Source organism: Aquarana catesbeiana, linkage group LG04, assembly GCF_042186555.1.
Source record: "Aquarana catesbeiana isolate 2022-GZ linkage group LG04, ASM4218655v1, whole genome shotgun sequence".
Classification (NCBI taxonomy): domain Eukaryota; kingdom Metazoa; phylum Chordata; class Amphibia; order Anura; family Ranidae; genus Aquarana; species Aquarana catesbeiana.
The window spans coordinates 575005036-575025324 of record NC_133327.1 but is presented as its reverse complement, the minus strand read 5'-3'; the positions used below and the strand labels follow the sequence as shown (position 1 = coordinate 575025324).

General features: G+C 41.0%; 1 protein-coding gene across 4 annotated transcripts in view; it reads left to right on the top strand.

The window, feature by feature from the left end:
* Positions 1-16911, top strand: part of SANBR (SANT and BTB domain regulator of CSR) — a 59507-nt gene extending 42596 nt beyond the window's left edge. For 2 of the 4 annotated variants that reach the window (XM_073628094.1, XM_073628092.1), the window contains 6 exons: positions 182-276; positions 6907-6932; positions 7026-7099; positions 9355-9443; positions 12825-12916; positions 16724-16910. In XM_073628094.1, coding sequence (XP_073484195.1) covers positions 182-276; positions 6907-6932; positions 7026-7099; positions 9355-9443; positions 12825-12916; positions 16724-16760 — 413 coding nt within the window. In that variant the 3' untranslated portion in view covers positions 16761-16910. Of the gene's footprint in view, positions 1-181; positions 277-6906; positions 6933-7025; positions 7100-9354; positions 9444-12824; positions 12917-16723 lie in introns of all 4 variants that reach the window. The other 2 variants (XM_073628095.1, XM_073628093.1) reach the window with 2 other exon arrangements.
* Positions 16912-20289: the final 3378 nt, after the last annotated feature.

Genomic DNA, 20289 nt, shown 5'->3' with positions numbered 1-20289 from the left:
CATGAGTTAAGAGCCCTTTGTGGTCACCAGGGATCATCCTTCAGCCTCGTTTATCAACATTCCTGTTAATATTCTTACTAATTCTACAGGATGATGATTGGGATTGGTCTTTTTTTTATTTTTTTTATTTTTAATTTTAGATTTTAATTAAATGACCTTACTTAAACACAGCTCTGTTTAGCAGGGAGAAAAGAGAAACCAAAGAAGTTCAGTAGACAACCCAAAAAACAAGTATCTTCACCTAGTATTCATAAAAAAGAAAAAACACAAGAAAAGGTAAATACTTGATCCTGTTCTTCATTTCCATATTGCTCTGTAACACTGAAGCATCCTTTTAACATGACATTCTAAGTGAAGCTTGTGAGCTTACCACCATCAGTTAAACTAGCCATAGACAAGGAGATTACTTGTCCATGCTTACTCAGAGCTCCAAGTTCCTCCATGTTCTTCTCTCAACTATGCAGAGTGATGTATGCTTTTTATTTATCCTCAGCTTCCACTCTGCAGAGACTTTCAGCATTTCCAAGAAATGGTTCTACAGGTGCAAGGAATGCTAGGGGGTAACTCTCTTGGGAACCATAGTTAGAGTACAGTATCATATTATTATTATTATTATAGAAAAAAAAAATAGGGGAAATGGGGGAAGGGGAAATTGGGACTTTATATGAAACACAACACTAGGGCAAGCTAAGTCATCAGGTGTAGAGAATGTTTTGAATTTATTGATACCACATGAGAAACAGAGTGCAATAGATGATACTCACATATAATCAGTAAATATGGTACAGAATAGGTAAAACATGACAATAAGACATAATATAATAACAAAGTAGCATGTTAAACACTATAGCAGAAGGTAAGTTACAGTATCATCGGCATTACACCCAACATGTGTATACATATTCAATATTGTATTATAATAAAACTGATGACTAAAACACTAAAAGTGCCCATGGTAGATGCATATTGGCTGTGACATGTCAGAAAGTAGTAAATGCTCAGTTGTAAATGCTCGACGCGTTTTGTGGAAGTTTGTCCACTCATCAGGAGAAGCTATCTGGAAATATCTAAAATATAGTGTAGAGTAGTAATTAATAGTATTCAATTACAACAGGAAGAGGGGGAGCAAAAACGCTGGTCCTAGCACTCTTACCTATGGGTATATGGTATAATGGTGGTAGAGCATATATAATGATATACCATGGTAGGAGTTATTAAGGGGTGAATGTGGCATCCCCACGGGAGCTGAGGAGGTAATCAAGCAGCGGCATGACGAGGCAATACAGGGTACCGTGTAGAAATAGGTAGTAGGAAAATTCCCCTTTGGTTTCCAAATTGATAGTGTAGGATAAGGCATAAAGCCAAGGTATCTGTAATATATTAGAAATGGGTATGTAATAGTAAACAAAAATGGGTATTGTTGGATGACCAAAAGGTGGAAGGTATAGTGTAGAATAAGGTGAGGCAATGGTGAAGGGGCTGAGGGAGACCAACCAGGTGAAGGCAAGAAAACCAGTGAGATGGGAGAAAAGAGAAAACCCACCATGCACACGAAGTGTACAGAGTGGGGGAACAGTGCATAGAAGTAAATGTGAACAGGGGCCAGTGAATAAGGATTATTATTATTATTATAGTTCAGTATTTATATAGCACTGACAGTTTACGCAGCGCTTTACAACTTGAGGGTAGACAGTACAACAACAACACACATTAAAACAGTAGGAATCATTAGACTTACAATCTAAGAGGGGGAGTCAATAGATGTAAGAGGTAATAACTGGGGGGGGGGGGGTGCTGATGAAGAAAATAATGATAGGCTTCTCTGAAGAGATGTGTTTTCAGGGATCGTCTGAAAGTGAACAAAGTAGAAGATAGTCGGACAGATTAGGGTAGAGCAGTCCAAAGGATAAGGATGGGAGAGGCTCGGGAGAAGTCCTGGAGACGAGCAGAGATGAGGTGACAAGGGAGCTAGAAAGCAGGAGGTCCTGGGAAGAATGAAGAGAACGATTTGGTTAGTATGTTGAGACCAGGTTAGTGATGTAGCTGAGGGCCAAGTTATGGATGGCTTTGTAAGTTATGGTTAGTATCTTGAATCTTGGTTGAGTGGCAGCCAATGAAGGGATTGGCAAAGAGGGGTAGCAGACACCAAGCAGTTTGTAAGGTGGACGAGCCTGGCGGCAGTGTTAAGCCGTTTATTTTGACAGAGAAATCAGGGGAAGAGGAACGTGAGGGAGGAAATATCATGAGCTCAGTTTTGGATAGGTTGAGTTTGAGTAAATGATGTGACATCCAAGCTCATATGTCTGTTAGTAAGTTGGTGATGCGTGAGGAGACTGATGGAGTGAGCTGAGGGGTGGAGAGATAGATTTGGGTGTCATCAGCGTAGAGATGATATCGAAAGCCATGGGAGGCAATCAACTGACCCAGGGAGGAGGTGACATTGAGAAAAGGAGAGGTCCAAGAACAGAACCTTGGGGGACCCTGACGGAGAAAGGAAGAGGAGAGGAGGTAGTAGAGTTGTAAGTGGCACTGAAGGTGCGTTGGGATAGGTAGGATGAGAACCAGTGAAGAGTACAGTCACGGAGACCAAGGGAGTGGAGTTTTTTGAGGAGGAAGGGGTGGTCCACTGTGTCAAAGACAGCAGAAAGGTCCAGGAGGCGTAGTACAGAATAGTGTCCTTTGGCATTAGCCATTAGTAGGTCATTTGTGAGTTTAGGGAGATCAGTTTCCGTGGAGTGTTGAGGGCGAAATCTGGACTGAAGTGGATCAAGAGGTTTGTTCTTAGTCAGATGGTCACTCAGTCAGTTGTAGACCAGTCGTTCTAAGACTTTGGAGGAGAAGGGGAGTAAGGAGATGGGACTTAGGTTGTAAAGATTGGTGGGGTCCAGTGAGGGCTTTTTAAGGATGGGGGTGACTAGCACATGTTTTAGAGAGTTGGGGAAGATGCCAGAAGAGAGGGAGAGGTTGAAGATGTGAGTTAGACAGTGTAGAATAGAGTCAAAGGGTGAGCGTAGCATTGGCGAGAGAGCATGATCCAGGGGGCAGGTGGTTAGACGGGTGTTAGAAAAAAGTTCAGCAACCTTGTTAATACTAGCAGGGTTGAACGAGGGAAGTAATGATTGTACCTCTGGACATGGGGTGTTAAGTGGGGGAAGTTTCTGTGCATTCAGGATCTCCTTACGAATTGTATCAATCTTATTTTTGAAGTGATTGTCGATCTCCTGGGCAGTGAGGGAGTTAGTGGGTAGAGGCAGTGGAGGATAGAGTAGAAAGTTAAAGGTAGAGAAGAGTTGACAGGGGCTAGATGAGAATGTGTTAATGAGAGTGATAAAATAGGTCTGCTTGGCAGTAAGGAGGCAGGAATAGTATTTTAGGAAGGCAGATTTATATTGGTTGAAATCTTCCTGGGACTTAGACTTATGCCACAGACGCTCAAGAGCAAAGGGTACGTTTTCTGAGGCTTCTGGTGTCGTCTGCTTGCCAGAGTTGTAGTGGTCGGGGCCTGATTCTGCATGCAGTGAGTGGGGCGAGCTTGTCTAGGGAGGATGACAGTGAACTGTTATAGACGGAAGTGGCTAGATTGGGGCAGGACAGGGGTGAGATTTTGTCATAGAGATGATCATTAGCAGAGAAGAGAAGGGTTGAGGTGGCGAAGGTTTCTGCGGGTAACTGTTAGGCGGTTGGAGTGAGAGGAGGTGAAAGATAGGGAGAGAGCCAAACTAATAAGGTGGTGATCAGGGAGTGGGAGAGGATTGTTGGAGAGGTTGCACGGAGTGCATAGATAGGAGAAGACAAGGTCAAGGGTGTTGCCATTGGAGTATATAGGAGCTTATATCCATTGCTTCAGGTCAAGAGATGAGGTTAGACTGAGAAGCTTACAAGCAGTAGTAGTATTAGCATTAACAGGGATGTTGAAGTCGCCGAGAATGATTGTGGGGATTTCATAAGAGAGAAAGTAGGGTAGCCAGGCAGAGAAGTCATCAAGGAAGGTTGATACTGGTCCAGGGGGCCGGTAGATGACAGCAAGTCTTAGAGAAACAGGAGAAAATAGATGAATACAATCAATGCCGGGACAAGGTCATCCAGCGCCCAGGGCAAACATGCCAAGGTGTGCCCCCCACCCTGTTTTATGCATGACCAATCATCTTACCCACACCTGTTCATTATACCTATGTGTAGCGTGCAGAGGTCAAGATTAGATAAATTACAAAGTGCAAAGATCAGGAGTAAAAAAATTTACAGAGTGCAGCAGTCAGGAGTGGATAAAAGTACACAGTGTAGGGGTATGGTTTATATAATATACAATGTGCAGGAGTCAAGAATGGGTAAACTACTGCAGTGATAATTAGTATATACACCCTAGTGCACCGCAGTATCCCCTATGAGGCATTTCATGTATACAGTATACACATACACACATATATCCATAAAGCCATTATAAAGTGTTTTGTAAACGCACGTCATAAAATGTTTTAATGTGTTATTGTAAATTGTTATTTCCTTATGCTTAATAAAATTCTATTGATAAAAAAGAAATTCTCAAAAGCAGAAAAAAAAAATATATATACATAAAGCCACCCATTTATGTTCCTGCTTGACCCAAGTGTCTTCTCTAACATTATCGTACATAATAAAGGTTTAAATCCCTGGAAAATAAAAAAAATCCACCCGTGCAGTAGGGCCCCCGTACTGCATGGGTTAAATGCTCATTTAGTCTAGGGGCAGAGGATTAAGGTATAAATACCTAAAGACTAGGTTCACCTTTAATTAAAAAATAATATATGCACATATTTTTGCCAGTAAAAAAATTGCATTTATTATTTTTTTGAAACACTAGCCTACAAAGTATTGCACCCATGTTCAGCAGACCGCTTGTGCAACGTCCAGCTCCTGCACAAGCTGTCTAAAGCTCTGTGCCCATACCTCTGTACAGGCTGTCATTGCAGAGCTGTAAGCAGTGTGAATGAAATACGGGTGTGTTGATCAGTGTGCTTGCAGTTCATTTCAATTTCAAGTCTGCCTGCCGTAGTAGGACATGTAGTTTCTACATTCAAAGATTCCTGTGAATTAATGATGTGGCTGTGTGGATGGAGTCTTGTACAGCCATGCTGTTTTCAAAATGTGACAACAGGTGAGGGGAGAATAACCTCTGTTGCTATCACTTTGAAAGGCTATTTCTCCCCCTACCCTCAAACACATACACTGCAAGGGTGGACTTTTTTTTACTTTCCTGGAGTTGGCCCTATTATGTAATCACATTTATTGCTGTTTATACTTAGATATTTGAATAGGTTAGGAGGAATATACTGGGACCTCTGAGGTGCTACATAGATGTAATTTACTCTCTCTCTTAGTAAACCTGCAATGCAAGGTTTAGGAGTTCGGCAATCAGGAAGGGCACATCTGCCACTCTCTTTTGATGCAGGCTGTAGCGGCATCACAGAGCATAGGATAGTGATACTCTTCTGCCTGCTAACAACCCCTCCCACACTCCGCCCAAGGCACCCGCCCCTCCTGCCCCTCCCTTGTACTGGCCCTGAATACAATGTGCCTCAAAAGAGGAGAGTGTCAGAGAGGGAGGTGGGTGAATATTATGTAATCTATAATGCTGTTAGGTATAATCTTATAACCAATTCCTCCAAAGTACAAGGCAGCTCAATGGTGGATATCATTTGTCATTATACAATTATATCTATTTATGATAATTTGATATAATTGTATATCGTGGGCCTATTCACATTTTTCTATTTTCACGCAGCTAAATTCATGCATTTTGCTGCATAAAATGCACTTCAAGTAGAAATACTTTTTTATTTCTGATTTTGCTGGTTCAAGTCTACGTGCTGCATTCTAATGTGAATAGGAAATAAACCCATTCACAACTATGCATGTGTCTTACCATACATGCTGCAGTGCACACAGAACATTCCGAATCCAGGTTTACACATACAGTAATATCTATTGTTTTCCTCTCTTAAGTTCTGGAAGGCCTTATTGTTAGATGTATTGGCATTGATACCCCAGATGTTGTTTTCTATGTCTTGATCACAGTTATAATAATTCTTTCCCCAAATCTCCTACTTCCTCTTTGCATAGATTTATATACTGCCTAATATGATGAATTATATGATGGTGTTTATGAGGAGCAATTGGGAACATTAACGTTCCCTAAAAAGTAAACCCTATACTAAGAGGAAATGTGTTAGAGGAATAGTAGTGTGGCAGGGTGTTCACGTCATGATACAATAATGTTTGTTGCACACAGATTACATGGGTTATGGCTATCGCCTTCAGAAACCTCTAACTTTAGGGGTGGAAGCAGGGCAAGCCCCAACTGAGCTGGCATCCACTCTTGGTTTAAAGACCTCGATAATGTGAGAGTAGCGTGATTTGCTCCTGGAAGTTTTGGGGTAATTTGAATAAAACCAGAGAGTGGAAAATCTAGTGCAACTTTCAGGTATTATTGTCAAAGCTTAATTGAACAAGCTGAAATTAGAAGCTGATTGGCTACCATGCACAGCTGCATTAGATTCTGAGTGCTTCAGTTTTAGTAAATCTCCCCCAGTGTGTATGTATAATTGTAAAAATAGGTGAAATAATAAAATGAACCTGTATTGTGCAATCAGCACTATGGAATGCACATATGTTAGCACTGCTTATCATTCATTTAAATATAGTGTCTTCTTTATCATAAATGTAAAAAAGAAAACAATGATTTAGGAATGATGAATCATTTTAACATTTCAGAAAGCGATCCAATTAAAGAAATTGCATTTTAGTAGTTTATCAAGACCAATGCATTTTTTGCTTTTAAAATATAATTTAGGAATGTAAAATAATCCAGTACTAATGTGATCAAATAACACATTAATAATACAAATAATACATTATGGTATTTCTTAACAGTCATCTCGAGACTCATCTCCATTTACGTAAGTATCTTTGCACATTATTCTCTTGAGTTTAAGTCTTATAATGTTATGTATGGTATATTTTGTTTTAATCTGTTTTATCTGTTTTAACAGGGTGAGTGTGCAGAGAAGTAAATGGGATGCATCTCGTTCTTTGAGGTTTAACCAAGATGCTCAGAGAGAAGAAGGTATGTATGATTATCACATTTAGTGCTTAAAGGGAGAGTCCAGCTAAAACTGATGTTTCAGTTCTGAGTAGATGCTGGCCACCTTCTGTCTTCCTTAATTATCCACCATCAATGTGGACATTGATGGTGAAAGTTGGTGAAATAACCCAATATTTCCATTCCAACTGCTGTGAAAAGCCTTTCCCAGTCACCACAAGGTCACTTCTACAAACAAGACAACTTGTAATAGAAGAAGAAATATACTTACTTTTTTAGCTGCTTGTGAGTGAAAAGTCTGCTATGTTGCTTCCCAGCCAATGCAGTATTTTAGGCAAGATAGTACCTGATACCCCATCGCATGCTGCACTTTCTGCTGTCAGCTCCTATGTCGTGTAGTGACATACAAGCTGGCGGGAAGAGCTACAGTGTGTTGGGGGCAGCAGGTTTTCTACACACCTGGAACTGTGACATACATGCAGCGGCTGGGGAACAGCAAAAGGATCGCATTTCAACACATGGGCCATCAAATAGGTAAGTATATAGCCTCTTCTATTTTAGTCTGCCTGGTTTGTAGAAGTGACCCTGTGGTGACAGGGTCTCGTAGAAACTGCAGTTTGTATTGTGAATTTTCTGTACCTTGTCTTACTATGGGGTCCATTCACAAAGCAGAATCTTACCGCAACTGAGTATCCGGAAGGATACCGCACAGCATTTTTCAAAACATTTTTTGGCATTCACTAAAAAAGCTACTAAAATACTGCACAAGTTATTTTATAAAGTATCTTAGTAGTGAAAACTTGAGGTAATTTAACACCTGACAGTAGCTGGCGTATTTATTAACATTAATAAATAGGCGTTGTTAAGGAGCGGGCTTCCACCCACATCCTTAACAACCTATAAACAATATGGTTGTTGAGCTGGCGGCGGCTGGTTCCCCACTGACAGCTGAAAGTAATGTCGCATACACGCAACCGGACTTTCCGGCAGAAAAGGTCTGACGGAATCATTCCGTCTGACATTCCGATCGTGTGTAGGCTTCATCTGACTTTTTCTTTCTAAAATTCTGACGGACCTAGAAATAGAACATGTTTCAAATCTTTCGTACAGCTCAATTCCTATCGGGAGAACCGTTCGTCTGTATGCTAGTCCGACGGACCAAAAACGACGCAAGGGCAGCTACTGGCTATTGAACTTCCTTTTTGTAGTCCTGTCGTACATCATCGCATTCTAAACGAACGGACTTTGGTGTGATCGCATGTAGGCAAGTCTGTTTCAGCGGAACTCCATTTAGAAAGACCGTCAGAGTCTACTCTGATGGAAAGTCCGGTCGTGTGTACGCGGCATTAGGGAAACAATTGGAAAATGTGAAAAAAACTGTGTGGGGTCCATGACCACAATCGGGTCTGGTATGGATTTTGAAGGGAACCCCTCACTGAAATTTTTAAAAAATGGTGTGGGCCACCCCACAAAATCCATACCAGACCCTTATCCGAGCATGCAGGGCGGCATCTCAAGAAAAGGATGGGACAAGAGACAAAGCACCTTGTCCCCATGTTGATGAGGGCAAGGGCCTTTTCCCCACAACCCTGGCCGGTGGTTGTTGAGGTCTGTGGGTGGGGGGGTTTATCAGGATCAGGAAGCCCCCTTTAACGAGGGGGCCCCCAGATCCCAGCCCCTCCTGTATGTGAATAAGCATGGGGTACATACTCAATCACCCCAAAAAATAGTGTAGTGTAGTGTATTATCTGAATGGTCAGATAAGGGTCTGTTATGGATTTTGGGGGAATGACACTTTTTAAAAAAATGTTGGCGTGGGGGTTCCCTTCAAAATGTATTCCAGACCCAAAGGACCTGGTATGGATTTGGGGGGGTCCTCATAACACTTTTTTTCCTGGGGTTTTTTTTTTTAATTGCTTTCTTTTACTTTAAGCTGACGACTCATCAATTGTTAAAGAATCGGCTGGCCGCCCGATCCTTAACGGCTGCCGGTTCCTTAAATATAACAAGCGGTAAATAAAAGGTCAATTTGTGAATTGACTTTTACTTTTGTTCTATGCGGTGTTTACCGAACGTTTTTATTTATGTGGTAAATACCGCTTAAAGCAGTGTTGAATTGACATTTTCAGGATCACATGTGTGGGTTTTGGGAAAACACCTAAATATCGCATGCGATCTGGTTCTGTGAATGGAGCCCATTATATATTACAGCTTCTAGAAGTGGAAAAACCCAAAGAATTGTGCACAATGTAGCTAAATGTCATTTATCCATGTTTCAGATCAGAGAAGAATGACTGAAATTACAGGCCATCTCATTAAAATAAGACTAGGAGATCTTGAACGTGTGAAGTCCAAAGATGGGAAAGAAGTAAGTAGCCTGGTCTTAAGTGCTCGCCTACATATGGTTCCAACATTCAGCAAAACTGTTTTCCAGTAAATCAAATATCAGTGTTACTTTTTTAGTTAGTATCTTGTTGGAATGAATCCAAGACTTTTTAGAAGGCAGGGGCTAACATAGCCCAACAGGGTCCACCAATAACAGAATTCTCACTTTTGGGTAGACTGGCCCAATCTAATATTACCTGCAGTTTATTTTCCTGACATTTTTCTCAGATATTTTGAAAGCAGCAAATAACATGTAGCAAACTTCTTTTTTACCCGGAAAGAGCTGCTAATAATTTTCTTCGGGCTTACCCTTACCATCTTCAGATTGTTCGTCATAGGGGTACTTATCACTTGCTCAATTGAAACACTGGCTCCAACACTTAGTCCTTTTTTCCAAGTTTTATTAAAGAACAAAAATATGCAATAGTAAAGTAGAGGGTGAAAAGGGATTCAGGTACCTTGGATCTTACGGTTTGAGGTAATTCCTATATCCAGCAAATAGCACTTCCACAGCTGGATTCAACAACCACCGGATAGGTCTCTCTCACCGACCTAGCAGACGATGTGATGCTCGAACACTCTGCCACAGACCTTGCAATCTTTAATGAACTGATTGCTGTGATTAACATGGTCTCTGCCACAGACCTTACAATCTTGAATGTACTGACTGCTGTGCTTGATCCCAGACGCGTCTCCGACTGAGTTCCCAGGCTCTTCTCAAGATACCAGCCTTATGCTCGGTCCTCTCCTGAAGAGTCCTCCTCTGGTCACTGCAATCCCTTGCTTCTTCCCGCAGGCCAGACAGCAAAAAGACCATCCTACGGACCAGTAGGCCACTAAACTCTGATCCTTCTTCTAGTAGCTAGGGCTTGGGTCCGCCAACCTCAAGGCAGAACTTTAAGCAACAGCAGTTCCCCAGGCCAGGAGGACCATGAGGTCAGGAAGTGCCAACCCCCAACACATGGTGTCTGTTCCTTAAATACCCCTGCCCAGAATGCCCGGCGGATGAACCACTCCCACCGAATAGTTTCTGAGCAAAGAGTATTCAATATGTTCAACCAGACTGTATTTACAACATCCACCAATGGTGACAGCACCACCCATGGTCGGATGGAAATCTGCACAGTCCAGCCAAACTGGTACAGAAACCAATAAATTTAGGTAATAATAAGCTGAGCCAAACGGTAGCTTCAACTAGCCTAACCCCTTCCCGCCGAGCGTGCGCAGATGTGTGTACTCGGCTTTCGGGGGTTATACCGGGATGATGCCCGCAGCTGCAAGCATCATCCCGGTACCGTTGTTTAGAGCCGGCGATCGGCTATCCGAATATAACAACCGATGCGGCTAAAAGCCGCTCGGCTGTTATACCGGAGGAGCGGGAGGGAATGTCGGTCGGGAGGCCCGGTGACCAATCGGCTGCCTCGGGCGGCTGGGGGCAGGCTGGGACGAAGCTGTGGGCGGCTTCGTTCCAGCCTTCTAATTGTAAACGCAGAAGCGACATCATGACGTCACTTCCCGTTTACTCGGCTGCCAATGGCGCCGGTTTTAAAAAAATACACAGTATTCAGAATCGCCGTTTTCGGCGATCTGAATACTTTGAAGTGCAAAAGAAGGATTGGGGTTCTTTTAGACCCCCGATCCCTCCAAAAAGAGTACCTGTCACCACCTATTACTGTCACAAGGGATGTTTACATTCCTTGTGACAGCAATAAAAGTCATCAAAAAAAAATTTTTTTTAAACACAATTTATAAATATATAGTTAAATAAATAAGAAAAAAATTTTTTTTAAAGCTCCCCCGTCCCCACGAGCTCGCGCAGCAAAGAAAACGCATAACAAAGTTGCGCCCCGCATATGTAAACGGTATTCAAATCACACATGTGAGGTATCGCCGCGATCATCAGAGCAAGAGCAAGAATTCTAGCACTAGACCTTCTCTGTAACTCTAACCTGGTAACCATAAAAAAAATTTAAAGCGTCGCCTATGGAAATTCTTAGGCACCGTAGTTTGTCGCCATTCCACGAGTGCGTGCAATTATAAAGCGTGACATGTTTGGTATCTATTTACTCGGCTTAACATCATCTTTCACATTATACAAAAAATTGGGGTAACTTTACTGTTTGGATTTTTTTTAATTCATGAAAGTGTCCCTTTTCCCAAAAATTTGCTTTTAATACACCGCTGCACAAATACCGTGTGATATAAAATATTGCAACAATCTCCATTTTATTCTCTAGATTCTCTGCTAAAAATATATATATATATAATGTTTGGGGGTTCTAAGTAATTTTCTAGCAAAAAATACGGATTTTAACTTGTAAACCCCAAATTTCAAAAATAGGCTTAGTCACGAAAGGGTTAAATTTCAAAAGAATAGCGTCTGCTCTTCAGGAGCAGGGCGCTACAAACATATTTGCATAAAATCCCCCTAAGTGTGTAAAGCATGATTACCTTTTATTATCTGTTGAGCATTCAGCCATTTCAAAAAGAATTACCAACAGTCCCCTAAATCTGAAATTTTAATTTCTTTCATGAAAAACGCAAATGATTTTTGAATTTATTTTGTAACATTAAGGGGTCATGCACACAGGATGTTTTTTCAGCTGCTGTTAGGGGCGTCTTTTTATTAACTGCCTCTAAATGCCCCTCCATGTTAGCCTATGTGTCTATGCACACATAAACTTTCAGAGTTGTTTGGAGGCATAAGTGTTTAGGGGCAGTAGAAAAAAACGACAGCTTGTGCATGCAGGAGCAGAGGCTGTTGAGCTGTAAAAACTAAAAACGCCAAAAAACTCTGCTAAATGCTGTAACAAGCGTTTAGCCGCATTTGGCGTTTTTACATTATAGGGAGTGTGTTTTCCGAACAAATGCCGAAAAATGCTAACGCCAAAAAACACCCATAAACGCAGCTAACAACGCGTTCTTAATGCTGCTTTTTCCTGACAGCAGCGCTGGCATTTTTTTAAACATCCTGTGTGCATGAGGCCTTAGCATTGTAGACTAAGCAAATCCAAGCGTTTCCCAATGATTCCCTTTAGAGACCTTTTGTTTCCCTTCTATCTAAGTCTATATATGTCATATAGTGTATATTCCTTAAAAATGTACTAATTTATTTCATTTACATGTTCCGCCTATGTTGTGTGCCTAGATTCACCCGATTTTATAAAAGTGTGCATCCCTTGTATTATTTATGTTGTTGAAGGTTTTTTAAGTTTTTATATAGATGTTAAATATCAAACTCTGTTATATGTAATAGTCTGTTCCTGGTGTGCGCAGTGCACAGATATAATAGCTTGCTTATGGATATTACTGCTTCTCTAAATATCTGTGTAATAATATAAATCCTGAACATTTCTTATCTCAGCATGCAGGTGGGATTTACTCCAGACTTGAAGCTCAAATCAAAGCCTCTGTTCAGACCAATAGCCGACAAAGTAACACGGAGAAGAACCCTAGGTAAAGTACCTGATTTTCTAGAACAGTGAAAATATGTTCCTAAAGCTGCCCATACACTCTTACTTTTTTTTTTTTTTTTTTCATTTAAAGGATAAGTTCACTTTTTAGAAAAAAATTATAAATGCACATTTTTTGCAGGTAAAAAAAAAAAATGTGCATTTGTTGTTTTTTTTTGTTTTTTGGAGCCTGTAAAGCATTGTACCAGCAATCAGTAGATCGCTGGTGCCATGCAGGTCTTCAGCAGATCTGCCAGTGTATCTGTGTGCCCATACATCCCATACGGGCCAGCAGATACAATCAATGAACTACCACACCGCTCAACAGCACCGTGGTAGTTCATTGAAAACTACAAGCTGACAGCCGCAAAGGCTGCCGAGCCTTGTAATTCTTCATTCACAGAACACTGGGTTCCCGCTCCAAGAGCCCTTCAGTCTGGTATGGATTTTAAGGGGAACCCCCACGCCAAAAAGACTGCGTGGGTGTCCCCCCAAAATCTATACCAGACCATTATCCGAGCACACAGCAGGGCAGGTCAGGAAAGGGGGTGGGGACAAGCGAGTGCCCCCCTTCTGAACTGTACCAGGCTGCATGCCCTCAACATGGGGGGTGGGTGCTTTGAGGCAGGGGGGGCCCTGCACCCCCCCACCCCAAAGCACCTTGTCCCCATGTTGATGAGGACAAGGGCCTCTTCCCAACAACCCTGGCCGTTGGTTGTCAGGGTCAGCGGGCGGGGAGCTTATCGGAATCTGGAAGCCCCTTTTAACAAGGGGGCCCCCAGATCCCAGCCCCCCACCCTAGGTGAATGAGTATGGGGTGCATTGGACCCCTACCCATTCACCTAAAAAAAAGTGTCAAAAATAAAACACAGTACACAGGTTTTTAAAGTAATTTATTAGGCAGCTCCGGGGGTCTCTTGCGACTTCTTCTCCCCTCTCTGGCTCTTCTCCCTCTTCTGGCGACGTCTTCTGCCTCCTCCACTGATGTCTTGTGCCTCTGCCGGTTCTTTTCCCCTCTCTGGGTCTTCTCCACTCTCCGCTGATGTCTTCTAGCCCTCTCCAGTTCTTCTCCCTCTTTCCTCTGCCTCTGTCAGGTCTTCTCCACTGTCTTCTCCCTCTTCTCCTTCCGATGTTAACTCAACACTCTCTCCCGCTCTAATGCTGGGTGTGTGGTGTGCCACTACTTTTATTGGCATGGGGCGGGGTCACCGGTGATCCTGCTCCAGTGGGGTGCCACTTCTGCTTTGAATAGTCACAGCAGAAGCCAATCAGCAGGTGCTGGCCAATGGATGTCCTCCGGAACCCACTGATCGGTGAGGAGAATGACAGAACAGAGCTCTACCTATGTAAACAAGTCAGAGCACTGTCCTGTTAGCGGGGATGTACTGGATTTTGTTTTCCTGCAAAGTAGAGAATAAAATCAAACACATCCATTAGTACACATCCCTTAGTAACACACAAACACTGGTTGGGCACACGTTTAACCCTTCCCAGCCAGTGTCATTAGTACAGTAACAGTGCATATTTTTAGCACAAATCACTGTATTAGTGTCACTGGTTCCCACAAAGTATCAAAAGTGTCAGTGTCAGACTGTCTGCCACAATATTTCAGTCCCACTATAAGTCGCTGATTGCTGCCATTACTAGATGAAAAAACTCAATTCAAAAATTCAAGTATATCTATCATAGTTTGTAGATGCTACAACATTTGATCAAACCAATCAATATACGCTTATTGGGAATTTTTTTTACAAAAAATATGTAGCGGAAAACATATTGGCCTAAATTTATGAAGATATTGATTTTTTTTTTTTTAATTTATTGGATATGTTTTATAGCAGAAAGTAAAACATATTGTTTTTTTCAAAATTGTCAGTATTTTTTGGTTTATAGCACAAAAAATAAAAAGCCCAGTAGTGATAAAATACCACCAAAAGAAAGCTCTATTTGGGGGGGGGGGGGGGGGGGGGGGGGGAGAGACATAAATTTCATTTATGTACAGCGTTGCAATTGTCATTTAAAATAACGCAGTGCCATATAGCAAAAAATGACCTGGTCATGAAGGGGGGTAAACCTTCCGGAGGTCAAGTGGTCAATAATTCATAAAAGTAATAAGTAGTAATTATATAAATATAGACTTTCATATCACTTTAATACAAAACGGAAAAAAAATGGTGGGGCTTTAGACATTTTAAATAGCTTTCGAAATGTATCCATTACTTTCCTTTGCATTATACAGCTACAATGCTGGTATCTTCTTAATGGTGGCCACATACAGTATGTATTCAATGGGACTAAAATGAACTGAAATGAATAAGAATCATAAACCAAAGATCAACCACTTGATTTAGTAAGCTTTAGTAAGTCGACTGGCCCTGATTTTTAATCATTAATGATTGACTGAATGAATAATTGCACGTGTGTCAGGCAACCCATCCTAGACAGATTAAATGATAATTTCATAAATGGTAATAATACCATTTGTGCTGTATTGTTAAAAAATGTAAAACAATGAATTCATCCATCGCTTGCTTGCGATCACTGATTCCTAGATCGATCACAAATCGATATGTGTATGACCACCTTTAGAACCACTGTCTCTTTGTCATTAAGAAGAGATTTATCACTGCTACTAGGTTAAATAGTGCTACAACCTTGGCTTAGTGGGATTATTTTCTAAAACTGGAGAATGCTAAATCTGGTGCGGCTCTGCATAGAAATGAATCAAATCCCTCCTGTGTTTTGCTACAAATTGCTCTCCTTTAGCGATTTGTAGCTAATCAATAGAGGTGAATGCAGAGCAATCTTCACTGGTGTGCTGGTCGCTGACATGAAACAATGCTCAAACGCATTCTCTGAGCTACATATCCCTGTAAAATTAGTGAGCGATTCCATAGGAAATCACTATGATTTCCTCAGTAGGAAATTGCAAAGGATCGCTGCCAAAAATTGTCACATAAGCATCAATCGTATTCTACTTTGACTTTTGTAACAATTTCCTCTATTGTCTTCCACTAGTGACATTGACCCCATTCAACTGTCCTTTTGTTCAATTAATTCTGTTCCTTTGTCTGTCTCTGCTCCGCCTTCCCATTGGCCACAGGATACAATTCAAAGTCCTAGTTTTTACATATAAAGTCCCCATGTGCCACCTTCATGTACCTCCACTATTCACAAAGGTATATAATATTGATATACACATTTTCCTTTTTTCATCAATATACTATTCTGCTGTCAAATCTCCCTGATTTATTGAAGTTGTTTGTGTTCTTTAGGCTTCACGTTGTTTAACCTCTCCTGAACGATTTAACTTGACAGCTAGAAACCGGCATCTAAAAAACATCAGTTTAGCTGTGTTTAGTCACGTTTAGCCGCGTTTGCGTCTAGAAGCGTTTGTAATTAAAAAAAATTATAATTTTTTTTGTTAAAATGATCAATGTCTGTGAACGAAATGCTGCTAAATGCGAGTTACTGCGTTTAGTAGCGTTTACAGGCTGTTACAGGCATTTGGCGTGTCAAATGCCCCTGAACATCTGTATGAACCCATTTATTTGCATTCCAAAAAATGCTTCTAAACTCAATTGCCTGATAAGATAACACAGAGGAGAGTTCAGGGGCAGCTGAAAAAAATGCCCTACTGCTCCTAAACGTCCGTTTACCAGCAACAGTGTACATGAGTTTTTTGGGTTTTTTGGGGGTTTTTTTAGCATAAGGATGTACATGACTCTTTTTTCTTTTCCAGCAGCCCTCTGCTGTTCTCTGGTAACTTTCACTCATTTGGTAACCTATTGGCTCTTGTGTTTCTTTGCAGATCAAAACCTCGTTTTGGCACTGGACGGACAACATAAGTATGGGCAGTATACTTTGAATGTGTACTGCTAAGAATTTATTGTGATTATTAATTTGTCCATATGGACAGCTGAAATAATTTATTAGTTGTTTTACCTCTTGCTTGGCAAGTTTTCTGCTGTTTGGAATGCTGCTAGAATTAATTTCCAAAAGTGTTATTTTAGCTGTAAATCCTCTTTTTAATTAAACTTATTTAAAAAAAAAAAGTTGTGATGTTTAATTTCTTAAACCCGTACTTAACATGTTTTCTTAATTCATGCGAGCAGAGTTTTTGTTATCACCAACCATGAATTTATCTCAGGGGCTGGAAGGATAGCGTGTCTAAATCCAAAAACAAATTACTGCAGCTTAAGTGCCGGTTCACACAGGGGCGGCACGACTTGCAGGTCGCCTCAGCGAGGCGACCTGCAAATGACTTCTGAGGCGACTTGCAAAACGACTTCTGTATAGAAGTCTATGCAAGTCGCCCCCAAAGTAGTACAGGAACCTTTTTCTAAGTCGGAGCGACTTGCGTCGCTCCTATTAGAACGGTTCCGTAGCACAGAACGGGAGGCGACTTGTCAGGCGACTAGGTCGCCTGACAAGTCGCCCCTATGTGAACCGAGCCTAACGGTCCTTAGATATGATGGCTGCATTGGTTTTCTTTTTTTCTTTTATTTACACCTGGTGATTCTGGCAGTAACACGCTTCCTGTCTTATGTCTAATACATGCAATGAGAATATCTGATGGAAAAAAAACACATTTGGAGCGATCATCTGATAATCGATTCGTTCGTACACAGCTTTCCAGGCCAATCAAGACAATTTATGAGAAAATACCCAAAGGGACGAGCTCTAACATTTTTCTCACAAGATAACAGAGCAAACGATTTCCATGTAATTAGTATGGTATTTGTATGAAAACAATTGAGTGACCAAGACCATGCATGCTTGGAAATAAAAGAATACAATACATTACATCACTCCTGAAATTGGGGTTTTGTCTTATGAGAATTTTTCATAACTTTAGTAACATATTCATTTTCGATATGGGGCTAGCATTTAACCACTTCAGCCCCAGAAGGATTTACCCACTTTCTGACCAGGCCATTTTTTTGTGACAATTTTGAAAAAAAATATTTTTTTTTACTTTCTGCTATAATACATATCCAAAAAATGTGTATAAAAAACAAATGTATTCATCAGTTTAGTCCGATATATATTCTTCTACATATTTTTGGTTAAAAAAAATCGCAATAGGTGTATATTGATTGGTTTGTGCAAAAGTTATCACGTCTACAAACTATGGGATAGATTTAGGATTTTTTTTTTTTAATTATAGTTTTTACTGGTAATGGTGGCGATCTGCGATTTTTAGTAGGACTGCGACATTGTGGCGAACAAATCTGACCCCAAATTACACTTTTTGGGGACCAGTGACATTATTACATTGATCAGTGATATAAAGATGCACTGATCAACGTATAAATGACACTGTCAGGGAATTGGTTAACGCTAGGGGCGATCAAGGGGTTAACTGTGTTCCCTGGGTGTGTTCTAACTGTAGGGGGGATGGGCTGCCTGGAACATCACAGAGATCGCTGTTCCCGATGACTGGGAACAGCAGATCTCCATTATGTCCCCTATCAAAATGGGGACCTTGTTTACATAGGCAGATCCCCATTCTGCCTCTGTATACCACAATCGCAGGTTGCCGGCGGACATCGAGTCCGCTGGACCCGCGGGCATGATCTGGCGGCCAGCAGCGGGTGCGCGTGCGCCCGCTATATCACATGCAGGGACCAACGCATAAACCTAAATTTGCGCTATCCAGCCGTCTTGCCGCAGTGTAACTGCGGCGGGTGGTCGGGAAGTGGTTAAACAGTAAGGGGTGATCATGAGTCCAATATTCTCATTGTACTAGGCATTAGAGTGACAACATGCACTGAAGCTGGCCATAAATGGATAGAATTTCAAACAAAAATTCTTAGGAAAAGTTGAAAATTCTTACAAAAATTCTCAGAACATTCATTTGTCGTTGGAAAGATTTTGTTTGCTTTTAACATTTAAGTTTGGAATGAATGGACTTTACCAAACAAAAACCACATACACTGTTAGAAATTCATTCATTCGAGAAAAAAAATCCATCCTTCCTTAATTTATCTGTCACTGGGGTTGAAAAAAAAGGTAAATTTGGCCCAATAATGATTACAAACACGAGCAAACTTTCTTAGAACCTTCTTTTCCTAAGAATTTTTATTTGAAATTTACCTATCTATGGCCAGCTTTACTGTTGTTGTTGTTCAGTCATTTAGTCGTGTCCGACTCTTCGTGACCTCATGGACCATAGTGTGCCAGGCTTTTCAGTCCTCCACTGCCTCCCGGAGCTTGCTTAACTTCATGTTCATTGTTTTTTCGATGATGCTATCTATCCATCTTGTTTTCTGTCGTCATCTTCTCCTTGTTCCTTCCATGTTTCCCAGTATCAGGGTCTTTTCATGATGGCTTGCTTCACTGATAGTGACAGCTCTTTGGATCTCATATTGAGAGTTGACAGCAACAGATTCCAAATGCAAAATGCAAATAGCACACTTGAAATTAACTCTGGACCTTTTATCTGCTCCTTGTAAATGGGATAATGAGGGAATAACACACACCTAGCCATGGAACAGCTGTGCAACCAATTGTTCCATTACTTTTGGTCCCTTAAAAAGTGGGAGGCACATATACAAACTGTTGTAATTCCTACACCGTTCACCTGATTTGGATGTAAATACCCTCAAATTAAAGCTGAAAGTCTGCAGTTAAAGCATATCTTGTTCATTTCATTTTAAATCCATTGTGGTGATGTATAGAGCCAAAAAGATTACAATTGTGTCGATGTCCCAATATTTATGGACCTGACTGTATCTGTGGGGAATCCTCAAACGGTAGGTAGAGGAGAGCAAGGTCTATAACATCCACCAGCTCCGTGATGTCTTCATGAAGGAGTGGAAGAGGACTCCAGTGACAACCTGTGAAGCTCTGGTGAACTCCATGCCCAAGAGGGTTAAGGCAGTGCTGGAAAATAATGGTGGCCACACAAAATATTGACACTTTGGGCCCAATTTGAACATTTTCACTTAGGGGTGTACTCACTTTTGTTGCCAGCGGTTTATACATTAATGGCTGTGTGTTGAGTTATTTTGAGGGGACTGCAAATTTACACTGTTATACAAGCTGTACACTCAATACTTTACATTGTAGCAAAGTGTCATTTCTTCAGTGTTGTCACATGAAAAGATATAATAAAATATTTACAAAAATGTGAGGGGTGTACTCACTTTTGTGAGATACTGTACATACTCTTTCAGCATACATTTAGGCCAAATTCTGCTACATTCCTTTGGTTAAAATAACCCAAATCAGTGTATACTTAGTCTGTGTGAAAATGAGTCAACAAACTATGGTATATATATTTGGAAATTGATCAATCCTGATGTAATGACTGCCTATCTAATTTCTTGAGGCCCTAAAATGCCAGGACTGTAGAAATACTTTCCATATAAC